The sequence below is a fragment of the Echiichthys vipera genome (genome assembly GCF_963691815.1).
Source record: "Echiichthys vipera genome assembly, chromosome: 20".
NCBI classification, from domain to species: Eukaryota; Metazoa; Chordata; class Actinopteri; order Perciformes; family Trachinidae; genus Echiichthys; species Echiichthys vipera.
The window spans coordinates 6,555,286-6,571,388 of NC_139845.1; the positions used below are offsets into that span (position 1 = coordinate 6,555,286).

Here is a 16,103-nt window from a genome sequence, read left to right on the forward strand (position 1 = left end):
AGAAACTGAAAGATTGAAAAACTGTTTCAGAATAATCTAGTAGAAGTCTGTTGCTCCTTTTGAACTTGGAGAGCGGTGATACCAAAAATAGTACCAGCAACCAGGTGCCATGTTTGATGGAAAAGCAAAAAAGGAAAGTGGAGTGGAGGCGAATTGAGGTGATACCATGCAGTGGAAAAGCCCCAATAGCATCCAATCATAAGGACGCGTCGATGCAATGATACTAGCCAATCACAGCACAGAGGGGCGGGACTAGGCGGGTGCACTAGCTTTCAGACAGGCGGATCCCTCTCAGCTACTTTGCCTTTCCGAACTTCTTTACCCTATATTTACCTGCCATCCCTCGGCAGCTCACTCCGAATACCAGCACAATTTGCTTCCTAAACTATTAAAACTACATTTTCTTCAGTCGAGTTCTGCGATCGCAGAGGGACAGTTTTCCAGTTATACCTCAGCTAACTTTTAAAGCACTTAGCAACTTGACAACTACCCTGCAGCACAAACAGGGAAGGGACAGAAACACCGTAGCAAACACAGGAAGATGGAAGATAGCGTTAACAAATTGACATGGGCATTGAAGAACGGAGACCTGGATGCCGTGGAAGCCAAACTGGAAAAGGTAAAGACGACCGTGGTTCGACTGTTTTGTTTTAAAGTGCGTCGTATGCAACACTTTTCTAACAAGTGGCTGCTTAGCTAAATGCTAACGTAAGTTAGCAGGTTGGCTAACGGTAGCTGGAGTTGGGTAATGCTAAGTTAGATAAGCTAATATAGGCAAGATACTGGTGCTTTCTGGACGTTATTTATAGATAATGGATTGTTACAACTGAGCTTGGATCCGTTTTTTAAACATTTAAAGGCTGACGTAACATGTAATCGTAGACTTAACATTTAGCTACATTTTCGAACGTCAAGGTAGCATAGCAACATACAGTGCGTTGCTATGCTACCTTGGACAATAGGTAAAGCGTTATTTTTCAAACTATTAACCTCGTCTACAACCACATAACGTTAGTCGTTCACATTGCAACGTTACTAGGATGTTTAGTTCGCTTAGCAAGCGCTACCGTTGCCACTTCCCATAGCAAGCTAACTGTTGGTAAGCTAACCAACAATGGCTGATATGTGGTAGCTACACATATTTTAGATAGACAGCTAATTGTTATGTCCATTGTAATTTTAGTAGCAGCAGCAACGACAATGGTTCCTGACAACACATGCGTTTTTGGACAATGTTTATTATAGTCGGTAGAATAGGTCTCCGTAAACGTGCTGTTTAAGTGAAAACTAGGCTACAGGGGCCTGTATGCTTAAGCATTGTCCAGCTAACGTTAGTGGGCGGGGATATCAGCTGTTACAGTGAATCGTTGGCACCCTCCAACATCAGCCAGTATCATCTTTTTCTTTGAAAGCGCTAGGTACATCTCTCATCTCTTATTTGATATTTACCCGACCCTTGCTTGAACCGGAAGTCGTTCTGCTCCGCCATCTTGAAGACCGTCTCAAAGCTTTTTTCTGTGCTCTACATTTATTCATTTGATTTTAGAGCCTCTTAAAGCTAAACTTAACTTCTTACTTTTAGTATTGTACTACAGCTGGCCTTATCTAGTACTTACTGTTGAATGCAACATGCATACTATTGCGATACCACTTGCACCAGCCTACAGCTTGAACTTTGGCCTGCTTGCTCATATATGATGAGTAAATGATTGTGGGTCAGAATTGGCAGAAAAGCATGCTCGCTTGCATACTGTAGAATGCAACTGGACGTAAATGGACATGCTGGTATTTTTTGACAAATACAAAATCTTTTTCTTGCTTACTAACAGTATGTTAGTCTGACAAGAGCGATTGTTGACCAGGGTCAGTGTGTGAGGGGTCTGCAGCGATGTTGGCAACCCACTCGACCTGTGTAATGAATTTATTTTGAAACTAGTGTAATTATGAATACAAGTCTACAGACAGGATTTTATCTGGTAAATAATATAAACAAAAGTATGACTTTTCAATACAAAGGAAATAGGTGGTGTCATTCTTCATATAGCCTGCCTGTTAATCGTTTTTTACGCTTCTTTCTTTTTATTATCCGTTATTTCTTCCATAAACTTTCATCATGGATACAATTAATGTCAGAGAGTGTAGGAGAGCCTGTCTGTCAGCAAGAAACACTTTTTACGTCATTCATTGTCATTTCCATTCAGTCTTAGTCTTGATCCTTTCTGAGCGTAAAGTTTTATTTAAGTAACATAATTTCCGCTTTCACTGCCTAATAAATGAGTTCCATCATAACAATCGTCTGCATTATTTAGTAACAGTCCACCTTTAAAATTAATAAAAATAGTCTTGAAGAATTAATACATCATATAAACACATTCTGCTTCCTTTGCCTCTAAGCAGGACACAGTACAGTAAAAATGCAAAAAGAATGCAGGTTATTATTTTCAGAGCCCCTCAAGTTGGGAAAGGATATTTTTTTAATCCGGTGGGAACAAGATGATGTATATCATCTTAAGGGACTCTAGGGGCTCAGTAGTTATTCCTGTGCAGGTGTTTGTTGAACAGGTAATAGGCTACAGGTTAGCCTTAAGCCTAGCAGCCTGGCTCATCTGCCATGTTTGTTTCGTCTCACACCCCCTCCAGTGTCTCTGTTCAGACGGCACCTTTATTAGCCTGCTACGAGGAGGCCTAGAGGCGGGAGCCTTAAAGATTCTTTGGAAAACGTTTCCTAATGTTGAATCCCAGCAATGTCTGACAGCTGTAGACATATCAACAATAAAATCAACAAATAGCACTGTGTTTATCAGAGCCGGAGTGGCTTCTGCACCAGTCCATGCTGCTGCATCCATCCATGCTTCCCTGTAAGCCTACCGATAGCAGGCTAAACTATTAACAGCATCTCTGCATATCTAAAATGCTTTGCCGGTATCGACAGTAATTGACACGTTTATTGTTAGGGTCTAAATGAGAGTCTGACATACGTAATAAAACAAATTTTAACATTGGCAAAGCATTCAGAGATGGATAAATGTTACTACTACTTTAGCATTCTGCTGACTGTAGCTATAGGCTCGCAGCTGCAGCTAATTCAAGCTCATTTTTATGTAGAGCCTTGAATCATTGTCATCTCAAAGAACATTACAGGCCCACAAGTTTACAAAGAAAACCGAGTGATAGGGTTGGATGATATGGCCAAAATCGCCTTTCCCAATAAAGTCGTCATTGTATATCTTGATAACAATTTCACGGTATAGAATGTTCTCTGGTTATTAAATAAATACATTGTGTATTTGAAATAACCACATGATAAAGCCTACTGCTGGCTACTTCCCTATTCATACTGCTCACCCGCCTTGACGGCAACAACAAATATTTGCTATTGATTTTTCCCGAAGCAAAAAAAATGTTTTTGGCCCTTTTATAAAAACAGCTTGATGCATAGATCCATGGAAAGTTAGAAGCAGAATTAGACTTTTGCATATGAGAGTCTTATATTAACAGTGATGAGTTTTCCATCTGCAAGGAAGGTTTTCTCATTTCTGATGCTCCCATTGTAACTCATAGCCTCTTCATTATCTACACAAGTCTGGGTATAAACAACTGCAGCGCTTTATCCCTTTTCCATAGTCGAAATTAAACCACTTCAGTTGTCAGCCATTGGAGCTGCAGGTAACATTTAAACGCAACTAGAAGTCGAGGTTTAATATCCATCATGGCTAATGGATTCAGTGGGATTGGGTGTAAACTAAAGAAATGTCTTCCTTGTGTGTTGTACTTGACCTTCAGTGGAGTTTGTGATTAAGGTCTACGGTGCTGCAGTGGATCATGATGAATTTGTCAGTGGTCACAGTTCCAGACCTGAAGAGGTTTGCGTGCAGTTTATCACATTTAGCATATTCGATCACATAAAAGGAGAAACAGAAATTAGATGCAGCAAAGAAACAGTGTCTTGTAAAATGTTTTTTTTATTGTTTGCATGGAAATTATAAGATAACAAATAAAAATCTAATGTTTTGATCATTCTAGTGGGCCTTTCTCATAGCAAACACAGTGACATGTCACACTATGAACAGCATAGGTGTAATTAATAACATTGACAAAGGACCAGTTTGATTTAGTGGCTGGTTGCGATGCACATGAGCCAGCATCAACAATTCCAGGACCTTAAAACTTGCACATGCTACTGTAATGCAGCCATAAATCATAATATTAGCTGCACTTGTGCTCTCCAAGTCCAAATGTCTGCTGCAAAAAAGGCTTGCAGTTCTGCAGCAGCTAGAGGAATTCGGTTGTTGATATCATTCAGTCAACTACAGATAAGTTCAGGTATTTGTATTATTTAACTAAAGGACAATATTTAATGTTTTTCCACTGCATGGTACCTGCTCAACTTTAGTCGGCACACTAGCCCAGCACAGAAGGGATGTGCTTTTCCACTGCAGCAGCTACCTACTTGTTTGTGTGTCTTTAGTGGCAAGGCTATTCAGGGTATTATGTGTGTTTTGGCCGATTTTTTTAATTTTTAAACATCAGTATTCTGAGAGTCTTTCTCATGCCACAAAATAACTGAAAGTGAATATTGTGTTATGGATGTTACTTGTAACTGTTTGTGTTGTGTTCTTATCAGCTGTCTGGAGCTCTGTGTAGACAATTGCCTTTTTTAGTGTCATAACATGTACCTGAATTAATATGAAGGGTATTCTACTGGCATTACTGTTGTGATGTCACAATGTCTCCTGTTGCTATTTTGAGGCTGGCAAGCTAGAAGAGCTGCTGTAAAACAGCGAATAAACGCATTTAATTTCCTATTAAATCTCCACAATAAAAGGCCCCTGTTGTTTTGTTATTTTAAAACTTTTGGTACAAAGCAGCTGCATCAGGACATTCTGGGTTTCATCAGCAGTAACTTAACATTTTTAAAAACCTCTTTCTCTTATCTCCTGCACAGGCATGAGTTAAATATTGCAACACACACTTAGGGCGACCTCACACTGTCCTTCCGCACCGGGCCAAAACCGGTTTTTCGGCTAAAGCCTAGTGCGTTTGACCAGTGTGAGTTCGCCCTTAACTCCACTTTAGTCTCAGCTCGCTTGGAACCTCCAGATAGCACTAAAAAAAACAGGTACCAGGTACTATCCACAACTTGATATGATATCCAGAATTACACATGATATCTAATCTCACATCAATATAATAACAAAGTATATTTCAGTTGTGCTGTTTTCCTGTTCCCTCCTTTGATTGGCATCTCAGATTTATTAAATTTTCTGCTTGTTGCCTCAGGGGAATCTGATAACCAAGCTAGTTCAGTCATCCACAGATCAAGTGTTCATACAAGGGTCTTGTACAACAATATGCCTCAACCTAAACAGGAAATACTTCTCTCATATTCTGTTATGAAGGTCCATTTTTCTGAGCTAATTAATGCTTTTTATCCTACGTGCATTCGTCTTTTAAAAAATTAGTTGATCATATACAGTTTTGAGAAGAAGTCAGAACTGACAGCCACAACTGTGACTGATGTCTTCCATTAGGTATTGTCACCCGAGGGCCACACACTAAGCGGCGTGTGTGGTTAGTGTGGTAATGGAATGAGGAAAGGTGGTGAGTGTCTTTGTTTTCTCTTGGCTGCAAGGCTGACCCTGTGAGGTCTAACAGCACCACAGCAGGGAAGTGAAGGGCAGAGGACGGTGCATTTAATTGTCTCTGAATTTTAGTGTCCCCTTCGAGTAAAAGGGGTCCTCAGTCCTTTTTTAATGCATACTGCTGGCTTGGGACAGCACTGACTTTACTTATTTAAACATTGTTCATGTGTCATCTTTCTCTTTTCCAGGGTGATGTAAACCAGACTCTGATAGCTGGGAGGAAGCCTCTGCACTATGCTGCAGACTATGGTCACGCAGATGTGGTGAAGTACCTCATTTCGAAGGGAGCAAATGTTAACGTAAGAGCCTCAACAACCATCTTCAATCACTGTATTTTTGCATTAATTTGTAGGGCTGTACCGAATAGTTCAGTTACATCTACATTTGGATGCCGGTTAAATGTTCTGTCTCCAAAGAACGAGCTGCGCTGAGCAGCAGCTCTCACAGAGGTCAGCAACAGCAGAGAGAGACGGCTGGGGGAAACAGCACGTAGAGCCAGCATATTTTTACATCTGACTCGGTCAATTCATGCTTTGAGTTTATTTTAGAGATATTGTAGGGGCGTTATAAAATACGATGACAGGCATTCAAAGCTTTATTGGAAACCTCAATTCAAGGCTTCAAATGTGAAAAAATGTGACATTCGGTTCAGCCCTTGTAATTTGGGTACTCTCTGGGGTTACAGTGACCACAAAACATAACAGTGGCTATTTCTGCTTCTCTTTATAGTCTAGTTCGAACAAACTGATAATGTTCATGCCAAATCAAGAGGTTAACAATAGGCTTAAAGTAGTTTGGCTGTTAAAACCAGTTTATGCCATTTCAGCCATTGTCCATTCTCTCAGTCAACAATTGTCTAGATGTGTCAGACCTCACATTAAGCTTGATAGCCCCCCTGAGCTTCAATAGTCTCCTCTGGTGGTGTTGTAGTTAGATTGATCTGTGTCCACTAAAAGGGCACTTAGCCATCCAACTGTATTGACATCTGTTATTTGGAGCTGTCTTGTAATTTCCAGGTTTTTCTAAAGGTCTCAAAAGTTGCCTGCTTAGTAACCAGTAAAATAGTATGCGCAAGGCAGCATGCATTTTTGAACTCCAGTGTACTCCTAGCCATGACAGGAAACAAAGCTTTGTGAGGTGTGAAACCAGCTTTGGATAAATAATTTATGACCTAGATGGTTGTTTATTTGTAAATCAATAGTGTTCTTCAGTTTCCAGTTAACGGCTCAACTTTATAACATTAACTAGTTCGGTCTACACACACACACACACACACACACACACACACACACACACACACACACACACACACACACACACACACACACACACACACACACACACACACACACACACACACACACACACACACACGTATTTGAAGGTGCAACAACATAAGGTCATTACCCTTCCTTCCAATCCCAAAAAATGTTTGCACATCTCTCTATTTCTCTAGATAATCAGCTCAGCTTCTGAAACATGGGAGATCTAATATAGTGTTGAAGTGCAATGCACTTTCTTTTCCTTGCTGGGTATGATAAGGGCAGAGGAATAATAAAGCTTTGGTACTACGACTGGTACTCTTCTGTCATTTAACACGCATGTTTCATTAGAATGAAACAGGTGTGAATAGCTCACAGCTGCCTGATTTTATATAATTCTTCTGTTTTATATCTCTAGAAAGCGTATTGGTGACACACAGGTGTTCTTTTTCTCATATATATTTGAGAAAAAGAACAATGCGCCCTTGTGTAGGAGGATTGGGCTTGTGCTCAAATGTAAAGCTTTTCACATAAAATTAATTTATCTGTCCCTCACTCATGCCTCTCCCACCTTCTCCCCCCACAGGAACCAGACTCTCACGGGGTAACTCCACTGTTGTCTGCCATTTACGAGGGTCATGTCTCCTGTGTTAAGATCCTGCTAGAAAAGGTTAGTACTTTTAAATGCATGCTCAAATAATGAATCTGCACCCAGATGGTAACTTCAGGGTTAAACCTGGGTTTTCCATCCTACGACGATGGTTTACTTATTACAGAAAGAATATACTTATCTTGGTAACAGTGATATCATCATTGCTCCTAATGATATTCTTATGTGATGTGTCCGAGGCTCCATGTGGGCCATGAGTGCTGATGAGGTAACTCAGTGGACAAAAGACCCTTTAACACAGTCCTGTGGAGGCTGTGCTGGAATGTTCATAGAGCATGGCACGACAGTATTGCTGCTGTTCATTTGTTTTGTGTCTGTGTTTTTCATTCAAAGGTGCATAGCCCCTTTGTTCCAACTAAATATCTGCCCCATGCTTCAGTCTTACTCGGTTATTTAGCTCTGAAACCGTCTTAAATGCTTCCTCAGTCAGAAAGATGGATGTGGGCATGCGCACAAACGTGCACTTCTGTGAGGAGAAGGATATTTAGTCAGGCACAGCTGGCGCAGGCTGTAGAATGGCGAATGAATAACACGTGTACGGTAATGAATGTCCAACCTAACCAATGTCATCCAGCAAAAGAAAACCGAGTTGTGAAGCTCCATCACTGTCAAATGGAAAGCCACATTTGTAGGTGGAGGAGCTTTCTTTTGGAAAGTCAATGCCTCTTGTACAGTATATCATACACAAAGTACGTGCACAGCAGTCACAACAGATCTTTGACTCATCTAGACAGGTGGAGTTCTGTTTCAAATACCATACCAACTTTATTTATAAAGCACACAGTGTACCAAAGTGCTGTACAAAATCACACACAAAATATACAATCCGTATAAGACACACAATGTACATAAAATGAAACAGAATAAAAACAATAATAAATAACGGTGCGTTAAAAATAACTATATACTATATACAAATGAGCCAGACTGCAGGTGGATTGATATCCATGTGGACGACCTGAAGCAGGGCCATATCAGGGCCAGTTTCCAGGGGAAATGGGCCACGCAGGGCTACCATGAGCTGAGGTGGGTGCAGTAGCTAAAAAAGCAAAAAAAATGACAATAACAGTATTGTTCAATCACGGACGTTAGGGCTCTGCTCGCTGTCAGGGCTATGGTACTGCGACTGGTACTCTTCTGTCATTTAACACTCACGTTTCATTAGAATGGAACAGGTGTGAACAGCTCACAACTGCCTGATTTTATTTAATTTCTCTTTTTTATATCTCTAGAAAGTGTATTGGTAACATCTTGTAACACTGATGAAAGAATTTTATTAATAGTGAAATATTTTAGAGTTTTATATCAGCCACAAAATGTAATGGTCAGTTTTAGTCCATTGCTTGAAACTTTACGGTTATGTAGATGGCTCGTATGCATTTACAGTCAAAAGTCTGCTGCGACCCGTCTGTGAGAAGGAGAGACAGATATTTCGGGGCTGGGGAGAGTGAGCAGCTGTCTGTTACCAGCTAGGCTAAATGAGGCAGGGTAAATGGAAGCTTCTCCACAGAGTTGTTTCATGGTGGCATCATCTTGACTCAACGAAAGTAATGGGAAGAGGGGAGGGGGCATTCACAAGCTAAGTCACGCTACCGATTAGGGAAGTAATTTTTCGCTGTCTATAAAACCCCATGTGCACCATTCAATCAGACTTTTCAATCAGTTCTCAGTTTCAACTGCACATTAAAGCAGACGTTTGAAAAGAGGAAATAGTAATCTATGTATGGGAAACACTGGTGTTCAGGTAGCGAGACACTTACACAGTACGCCACTGCTTAGTTATTCATGTTGGCACTGGCTGTATTAATCCCTCATTTTCATCCGCCCAGCCGCACACCCCAGCCTTTACATCAATAAGCCGGCAGAGTCTTGCAAACAATCAGCCAGCAGCTGGCTACTGCTTTCAGCTGGCCGTCAGTGCTGTTGGCACAAAGATAAACTGAAAGAAGCAGCTAATGCAGTTTGGCTGCGGTTAACTACTCAGTAAGTAAGTGGCTAGGGATACACTGGTAAGCATGGACAGGTGTGTTGTTCGGAATTGAACTTCAACTCAACAGAACTATTGTCTATTGTGGTCTACGAGCTGTAGAAACTTTCCGTGTTATTGTGACAAGATGGTAGACTGATTTCTTCTATTTTCTCTGAGGTAGGACTGCTCTAAGAATGACGAAGTACACGTCCGAGCTGCTGTAAGATTTAGAATTAAAACCACATACCTTTCCTTTTTATCGCCATAAGCCATCATATTGACTGCAGTCATTTTCCCTTATTTTTTCTGCTACCAGTCACATATCCACGGCACAGTTCATCCTCCCGAAAGCCAGAAGCTCTTCTACATCTGAATTGGACAGCTATGCAATTACTACCTCTGCATTGTAAAGCCTGTCAGGTGGACCTTTAAAAATACTCTATCGTGGTATCGTATAAGAAAGAATGGTAGTCATTGCTCATCTGAACAGGGATTACGGGGTAAGACGGAGATATGAGCAAACCCACGGGTGCTCCACTAAGAACCAACAAGGATTAATGCCCAGATTCAGCCAAAAGGTCATCAATCACCACAGGGACCAGACCTCAATACATCTACCCCCGGCAGCTCTGAAAACTCGGCATGCGTCTTAACATATGATGAATAGATTGACCCACAGCCACCCTATTGACTGTGCTGCTCCATATCCACTCTCTGGCAACACCACAGCCACCACATTATAGTAGATAAAGTGAACCTACTGCGAATACTGAATTGTGACCATTCAACAATGTTCTATTTGCACACAAAGTGGCATAGTTCGCTGGTGCATGACGGGAGCTGACCCCTGCCCCCCTGAATGCATGGTGTGCTGTTGTTGGCAATGAATTATGAAAGGCCATTTTAACCCCAATAGGTGACCCAGCTGTAAGATACTGGTCGAGAATGCTGACTACAGTCCGCAGAGGCCAGCCAGTTAATTTTAAGTCAACAATGAAAGGGCATGCACACACACACACACACACACACACACACACACACACACACACACACACACACACACACACACACACACACACACACACACACACACACACACACACACACCCTTTTCCTCCCTCTATGGGGAACTGTGTACATGACCATTGACTAGGAAGAAATGTAGTGTTATTTGTAAAGTCAGTTCCTGCTGTTGCCTTGACTTTTAAACTTGGGTGTTATCCTCATTTTGTGTGTATCCTCAAAACAAAGTAGGGGTTGACCTTTTACTTTTCTCACCGTAGTCCACAAAATATAACTTTAAATGAAAACAGGCAAATAGACCCCATTTTCTGATGGGTGTTGCCAACTTAATTGACTTAATTTTTCTCTTGGGAGGGGGCACACTATAGGCCTGTAAACACAAAAGCTATAGAATAAAACGGGACATATATTTGTTTGCCTCCTGACTAGAAGACAAGTCGAGTTTACATGTGTATCCCTAAATGAGCTGCAATGATTAGTCGGAAATTTATTGGATATCAGTAAGTTGTTGAAGTAATTTTTCAATCAAAAATGCCCCAAATTCTCCGGTTACAGCTTCTCAAATGCAGATCTGCTGCATTTTCTTGTCTTAACATTGTTTTGAAATGAGTATATTTTGGTCTATTGGTCAGACAAAATGAGACATCTCACCTTGGGTTCCAAAAAATTATTATTGGCTTGTTTTCATTGTGTTGCTGAAAATTGGTCAATTACTTGAGAAACAAATCTTGTGAAAAAACGGTTGGTTATCTTTTTTTCTTCTCAAACAATGATCATGTGAACTCCAATAAGCCTTGAAGGTCTGCCTTTGTTTGCTTGTTGGATTTATTTATTTTTCCTATCTAATTATTTCTCCTTATTTATTTATTTATTGTCCAAGGGTCGATGCAGCTCCTTAACCTATACCAGTTACATTTATTTCATTGAGAGCTTAGCTGACACAGCTTGCTCCAATACAGATATCGATCACTTGTATTTCTTTTTTTACTGGGCGTTGTAAAATTTGCCCTCCTACAAATCAGTAATGTTTGACTGCTGTGAGCAGGTCAGTAGTCTGATGTAAGCATTGCATTTCAAGTAAGTTTCGATCGATGCTCTGGCCCAGAATTTGAGGACTTGTGCAGGGGAGATCTTTTTAGTTTCCATTCACTAATAATGAAAATGTAATGGACACTTTGGAGGGTCAGTGTGGCATAATGTTACGGGCCCGGTGCTACTCCATAATCTGGAGACACCCTGGGAGTATATTATCATTCATTAGACTGTCTCACTTGGCCACTTTGACTGGACAGTGAGGTGTTCATGACGGGTCATGATTGAAGTTGGTGAACGCTCATTAATGTAAGGCTACGTTCACACTGCAGTTACAAGTGACCCAAATCTGCTACACTTTTTTGTTAATGAATGACAAAGTTGATTGAAAACAAAAGTGTGCCACAGGCGAGAGCCAGGAACAGAATCAAAACAAACATGGAGGACAGCAGTGAAGCAGGCAGCCAGTGAAGGAGGGATAGCGAAGTGATATCACCTGCTCACAACGTTGCCGGCTGCCGCCACACACTGTTTCTAGCATTAAAAGTCCCACAATACCGGTTGCCTTTACCATGTTCGCGTTTGTAAACACCTTATTGGCTTCATCAATCAACTGCCCACGCGGATCACTTCAGGAGTGTGAGATGTTCACACAGCTATCCGTAGACAGGCCACATTTAAAGGTGTAACATGAACAGCCATACAAAAAGTCGTATTTGAGCAATAAATCGGAATTGTGCATTACGACCTGCAGTGTGAACGTAGCCTATGTGGTGTCAGACGTGTGCTACTGAACTGGAAGACTGTTGAGGATGGCATATCCTGAAAGACGGCATCTGGGAGTACGGGCCACTGATATTTTAACTCCATGGGCTCAACACTAACTTTTAAAAGTGGTTGCCAGACTGATGACCAGGCATCAGCTTTTAATTGCCAAAACTGAAAATATAGTTGCCATTTTTAGTCACTTTGTATTTTGAGTAATTAAGCTACTTTGTAGTTATTGTCAGCCAACAATGTGATATGTGATATCGAATAGGTTGCATATTCGCAAATACAGATACCAGCACTTTAGGCAATACCCAAGGCATTTAAAACACTGGTATTGGAACACCTCTAAAATTTTCAAAATGGTTGCCAATGGCAACTGTTACTGTCAAGCCATACAGTAGCTTAACGTCATAAACAACTAGAGTATCAATTTGTGGCAGACCGTATTGTTAAAGACAATATAGGTGTGTGATGACCAGACGGGAATGCTCATTATGAAAATGTTGTATCTCAAATATGATGATGTATACAAGGTGTAAAATTGTCACATAGACGCCCTTGTTCACAGGAAAGTACAATTTTAATGGTGAAAGAGCTCGGGTATATGTGTAATGTTGTTTTTTTGCTAAATGAGGCCTGTTGAGTCGGTTACCTGGTATGGTCTTGAACCAGCTACTAATGACCTCCCCGGAGCTGGAGAACAGGGTGAGAAAGTGTCCTGCTATGTTTCCCGTACTCCCTTTCAGCCCTCAACTCACTAGAATGGAGGGCACAGTGATTGTTTACAAGGTACCTGACATGAATTTGTCAGTTGCTATTGGGGAAGTTAAAGTTCCACTACAAATACTGTATCACTATTTATATGTTGATTCAGCATTGTTTTAAGATATGAATAAAACAACACTTCATATCAGGAAAATATTAAAACATTATCTGAAGGATTCTGTTTTACCCAGGAGTCTGTCCTGTCCTGAGTCTGACAAGATAAATTACACAGAAGGAACCCTCTGTGTATTTGCTGAAATAAAAAGAGGAGGAGGATAATTTCTTTAGAATAGACAAGACACGTTTAATGACGTTATGTCACTGTGGTGGCTTCTGCAGTTTTCTATGTTGTGGTTTGCTGTGGAGGCAGAAGCACGGAGAGGGTACAGGAAACAAAATGATCATCGTTCTTCTTTTGATTTTAAAAGATAAATAAATAAAACCAAGGGCTTTGGGTCACAGTTGCCCATAGGTCAAATTTTAAACAACAGGGCTCTAACAGTGTTGTGTTGACAGATGCACACTTCTTAGAAATGTGAAGAGTGTTGTGAATTGATGAAACCGTCTCTTACTTTATCTTTCGTCTCCTTACCAATTAGAGATGCACATCTGACAGGTTGCCCACTCACCCCGGTAAATCCCTCCTTCTGCTCAGGATGCGCTCTGCTGCTCCTGTGGCATGGAATTTGCACCAAGCAATAGTCACTCCGCCATGGGTCTGTAAGAACCTTTGCTAAGAGGCTAAAGTTGGCAGGCCAAACAAAGGGACGTCTCTCCAGCGCATGCCACTCCACTCCTCTGTTGCCCATTAAATCTTTTGTCATCACATGTGCATTCAACGCGTTGCCTGTCTCATTCTTTCTCTTTTTTTGTCCCTTGTAATCTGAATGATTGCGTCCACTTGCATCTCTTTCACATTTACTGTGGTATCCCTCAGAGCTCCAATGAATCTGTGCTTCTGTGGCTTGGATAAAGACACGCTGACAGACTAGTGTTAACGGACTCAGCCAGAGGAAAATAAGTTACTGATTAATGTTTTGATAACATGCAAGGTTTAATAATGGCATGTGACCATAGGCAAGACATTTGTCCGAGCCACATAAGAGAGACAGCTGTTTGCTGATTTACATTGCAAGCACTCTTCACTATCTCCCCCTGATAAACATTGAGGAACCTTACCTGCTTTCTCGATGGCCTAGAAACAAACCGCGTGGAGTTCAAGCCTGCTCTCAACTTCTGAAGAGAATTCATTGACACAGCACGCACAGTGGTTGCTAGGCGAGTCGTGACAGAGTGAGATTATAAAGGAGAGAGAGCCAATGACTGTATGACACTTACCTCTGCATGTCTCGTACCTGGCTCTATTTGGTTGCAAATGGGCAAAAGATGCTTTATTTTACAAGAGGCTGTAGATTGAGGTCTCTGCTCATCACCTTACCCCCTGCCTCAATGAAGTGGAGCGGGTATCATGCTGTGAGGTAGACTTGATGCACCTACTAAGCATATTTAATATTCATGTCCCCCTCTCCTCCACAGGGAGCTGACAAAAACGTAAAAGGACCAGACGGCACCACCGCCTATGAAGCTGCCGAGAATGAAGCCATAAAGGCTCTGCTCAAGTGAAACACCACAGAGTGGGAGGTGGGTTAACGGACAGACGGATGGAGGCAGTGGTCCCCTGACAGAAGACGGACTCGCCCCTTTCACCCTGATCAACACTGCTTTTGTCTGTTTGTCGACGGTTCATTTTCTCTGTCTGGTGATTTTCCTTTACTTTACTTTTTTTTCTAAGTTTTGGGGATAGGATTTTCTCTTGTTTTGGCTTCTGTTCGTAGCCATTTAACAGAAAGGCCTTGTCAACTGTGTCTCCTTTAGGGACCAAACGCTGGGGGAGCATTTCCCGCACCTGGATCCTAGAACACTGCTCAGACTAGAAATTACACTCTGTAATGTAAACGCAAAGCTTAGCACTGAAATACAGATCTCTCATTTGCAGATCTTTCTTGCAAATCAAACGGTAGTAGATCACTAGTGTGTTAACATACAACTTCAATATAAGTATTGTACGGCCAGGGCTCAATAACCTCTAATTACGTGTGGCCTCTTCCTTCCCTCTACCTTGATTGATTTTGTTTTTGATTTTTCTTTTTTTAACATAAACTTTCCCTCCAATCTTGAAATTTTGGAAACGCTGGTTGAGAGAGGTCCAGAGGTCAAATTTTCCCTTTTCTACTCGGCACATCACTTACATATCAAACAGAGTTTTTGACAAAAGTTCCTTGACCAATCACCATGCTGATTAACTAGAAAGTTGAATGTTGCAATTTTAAAAATTCTGTTACTGAATCCCTTTTTTCGAAGCGATGTTAACAGCACATAATAGAATAAGGAATTCTAGACATGTGTTCATTTTGTCATCCCCGGAGTGAGATTTCAAAGCGAAACTTCCCTTTTTTTGTTGCGGCTTCTCTGTGTATTTTGTAATTGATGGGCTGAGGGCACTCTGAATGATGGGTAAATGGGGGGTTAGAGTTGGAATTGGATGGTGGGGGCTCTTAATATTCCCCTTGCCTTGGATTTGGTTAGAAGCCCTGCCTGTTTTGCTGCATGTCAAAATTGCCTCTGCTTTTACGCTACGAAACGGTCGCCGGTCCTCTCTTGGTTGCTTTCAAATGAATTACTTCTATGTAATGGACAAAAAAAAAAGCTGCTCTTGCTGACTTTGTTGTGACTAAAAAAAGTCTGTAAAAACAGAAATAAAAATATCTATAAAAACAATTTTGTCGTCTGAGGCTTCTTTGAAATCAAAAGGGTTAGGTGTGAAAGCACACATGATGTGGCCTCGTGGTAAACTGAAAATGATGCATCCTATTAAATGATATTCAGCCGTTATTTGGCCACTGATATTGAAAAATAATTTGTCACCTTTTGTATAACATTAACTGCCACTCGCACCACAGAATCACATG

The 16,103-nt window shown here is 41.1% G+C and overlaps 1 protein-coding gene across 1 annotated transcript; it reads left to right on the plus strand.

Moving 5' to 3' along the window:
• The first annotated feature begins 259 nt into the window (after window positions 1-259).
• On the plus strand, window positions 260-15,903 carry mtpn (myotrophin). The gene is made up of 4 exons (XM_083934885.1): window positions 260-619; window positions 5,831-5,941; window positions 7,491-7,574; window positions 14,671-15,903. Exons 1-4 carry the CDS (start codon window positions 542-544, stop codon window positions 14,755-14,757), a joined length of 360 nt encoding a protein of 119 aa, XP_083791011.1. The 5' UTR covers window positions 260-541; the 3' UTR covers window positions 14,758-15,903.
• The last annotated feature ends 200 nt before the right edge of the window (window positions 15,904-16,103 follow it).